We start from the raw sequence: 3144 nt of genomic DNA on the forward strand, positions 1-3144 counted from the left end.
TAATCTGCACCATCATCAAAGTTGTAACTGATGCAATTCTCTCACTGAATTATTTCTAAAATAACAATCCTTAATTGTTCATCTCCACATGATCAGAAAAGTAATTTTTCTTTGCCAGGTGTTTCATACAAAATAGTTTGTGTTCATGTTCAGTTTTAATATTCTCTTTCATCAATTTTCTTTTTTTAATTTTTTTTAAACTTTACAATTCAAATTTTTGGTTTCTTCACTGTTACATGAAAAAACTTTTATAACATAGCCCGCGTGCTTGCCCTACATAAGTCCTATTGAGCCGTTATGAACAAAATCTTTATTTACCCCCTGTGTCGTGCGGTGTTTTTCCATCAACAGAAAAGGGTGGGTTAAAATTTCTCTTGCTATCTGATCTTTCTGTCTTGTTTGATTATTTTGGCAGGTAATTTTTATGTTTCATACGTTTACTAACTATACATTTTGTCTCAAGATTCTCTTGACAGATGTTACTTCAAGTGAGTACCGATTTGCATTCGTCTTGTTCTTAGCGGCAAAGACAACTGACAGAGCCGAAAATGGCGTTTTCTTTCAAATTAAAAAAAATTAATTTTTTACCTATGGAGAAGAAAGCCTTTTGTGGTCTGGAACGGGTTCTTTGTTTCCTGTTCTGTTTTGTGTGTGAGGCAAGCTTCTTGCAGCGATGCAAACTTTCCGCAAAAAGCAGGACTTTGTTATCTTCTTCGCGACGAAATGCAATCGAGTTCAGCAGCTGGGCGTCTTTTAAGGCGAGATGGCTCAAATCAAATTTTCTCGTTATAAACCCCATCGACTTAACCCCACCACTTCTTACTAAAATTACCCCCTTTAGTTGAAAAATGTAGACGAAAAGTACAATTACCAGAGGTTTATTTTAAAATCAAGTTTATCATCCAAAACACATAAAACGTTTTGTTATAAGCGGAAGCCACCAACAACTAACAACATACAGTTACTAACCAATGAGCCTTCAAGAATTTCGTATGCATGCGCATACGCATGCATACACGAGTTATGAGTATTAACTGATATGTATTATTTGACTCCAATGCAGGTTTACCTCCCAGGAATAACAACTTCAACCCAAGGTGAGAGCGGAAGATTAGTGTTGAGATTGGTAACTAGGAAACTGATTTAAACTGCCATATTTAATCCTCCATAGCCTATCGTTAGTATGCATATTCTCCATACCAGTCTTTATACATATCCTGGGGTACTAACAAAGAGAATTTGTTTATCTATCAAGAGCTTTGGTAGTTGATGATTATTTCCTTTATTCCCGTCATTCTGATTCAGGGTTGATTTTGCGATGAAAAATAGATACCAGTCATTCTTAGGGGTCAAATGATTAATGAAATGTTGAAAGCCGCTATTCAACTTTCATACCGCAGACAAACACGATGCAAAAAACGGGAGTTAGGCATTGCATGGTTTTGAAATATCAAAATTGTGACATCGTAATATAAAGTTGGCAAAAATAAAAAATGTTAAAACTGAGTAGAACTTGTCTAAAATATCATTGAATTGTCAGGTTGATGAGCAAGTTAGGGAATAAAGATTAGATAACGAGTTAGAAACAGAGAACTGGTCTTTAATACAGAAATCTTTGTGAAATCCAGTTTTAATCATTAAAAAACGTGTTCTCCATTTTTTCAAAACCTTGTGACCCAATAGGTCAAACCATTCCTTCGCACTCTGGTTCAACCCAACATTCAGTGGGACACTCTTGCCAGACCCTCCTCAGGAAGAATCCTACTTCAGACTCTGGTGTTTACTGGATTGATCCTATCGGTGGATCTCAGACCAACGCTTTCAAGGCTTACTGTGATATGAAGACCGAGGGAGGTGGCTGGACACTAGTAAGGAGCTATTCCTTTACTAATTACAGTCATTTTAACCATCACTCGAATGCGATCACTCCGAGGCCAAACTGGCCGGTGAGATCTGAAGTGGATGTTCCTGTCTCCACGACTCCTCCATTAAATGAAACAGACTACAACGCCATGAACTTCAGACTCTGGAAACAACTCGGCAGACAGTTCCTCATCAAGAGCAACATAAACAACTGGCTGGTTTGTCATCCGGGAAATGGCAGTTTGGTTGATTGGCAGGAAGGTGATGTCAACTGTGCGATCATCAAACACGTGACTGACCCTAGTCACAAGGTGGTCCCTTCCAAGTTTTCACCGCACCCGCAAAATGGGTATGGACCGCTGCTCTCTTTGAGTGGGCTGCCGAATAGCTTTTATTACTATTTTGACGGTTACACAGGGATGCATTGGCCTACCCATGATCCCCAGGGAAGAAATAAGCCCAACCAAAAGACAAATGTTGTTGATCCACATGGTAACATTTTCATACGAGCCGAGTAGCAAAGACATAGTAACAAACACTTGCACACAAATATCTTCAATTCTTAAATTCATTGCAGTTACCCGGAAAAATCATTGCATTACCTGGCAAACAAGTGACGAAAATTAATCAATGTATTAGCTAGATCGTGTTATTCTGATCGAACTCTTAACTCCTCCAACTTTTTTCCCAGTCTAAAAGCATTGCTACCAGAAGGAAGAATTTCGGATCAGATTTTGGAAGCTGAAGGTTCATGCTTGATTCACTCCTATGAAATGAGCACGAGCGAGACCTCATATTTTGCTGAACACTCCATAGAAAACATGCGCCAATTGGTAACGCAATAAAAAAAAATGTGTAACGCAACACAACAGACAGCTTTCTAAAAGACATTACAGTTTGAACTCAAACGTTAAAATTGATGTTAATCTGCACAGGATATCTATTACACAATCACTCCATTAAACATGTTTAGAACTGCAATTTGCCTTGTAAACCTCAGACTATTCAACAGCTGGAGACTTGATGGAGGAGGGGTGGGGAGCACCTCTACATTTGACCTAATAGAATTTGCCCTACTCGACAGCTGTAGGCTTGATGGGGGAGGGGTAGGGAGCACCTCTACATTTGACCGAATAGAGTTTGCATTGCCCAACATGGTTTGGTGATCATTTCGGGCCTTACAAAGGGTATGAATCAAAGGGTATGTAGGTTCTTCATCCAGCGTATTAAGCAGCTACGATGAGTTGCTGTATCACGAGTCCAAACTGACTTGTTTTCTGC

The 3144-nt window shown here is 39.0% G+C and overlaps 1 protein-coding gene across 1 annotated transcript; it reads left to right on the forward strand.

Annotated features, from left to right (window-relative positions):
- Positions 1 to 1039: 1039 nt before the first annotated feature.
- Positions 1040 to 2794, forward strand: LOC136284101 (intelectin-like). Its single transcript, XM_066173914.1, has 2 exons — positions 1040 to 1097; positions 1684 to 2794. The coding sequence occupies exons 1-2, from the start codon at positions 1040 to 1042 to the stop codon at positions 2379 to 2381; spliced, it is 756 nt and encodes a 251-aa protein (XP_066030011.1). The 3' UTR covers positions 2382 to 2794.
- Positions 2795 to 3144: the final 350 nt, after the last annotated feature.

This window comes from Pocillopora verrucosa, chromosome 11, assembly GCF_036669915.1.
Source record: "Pocillopora verrucosa isolate sample1 chromosome 11, ASM3666991v2, whole genome shotgun sequence".
NCBI classification, from domain to species: Eukaryota; Metazoa; Cnidaria; class Anthozoa; order Scleractinia; family Pocilloporidae; genus Pocillopora; species Pocillopora verrucosa.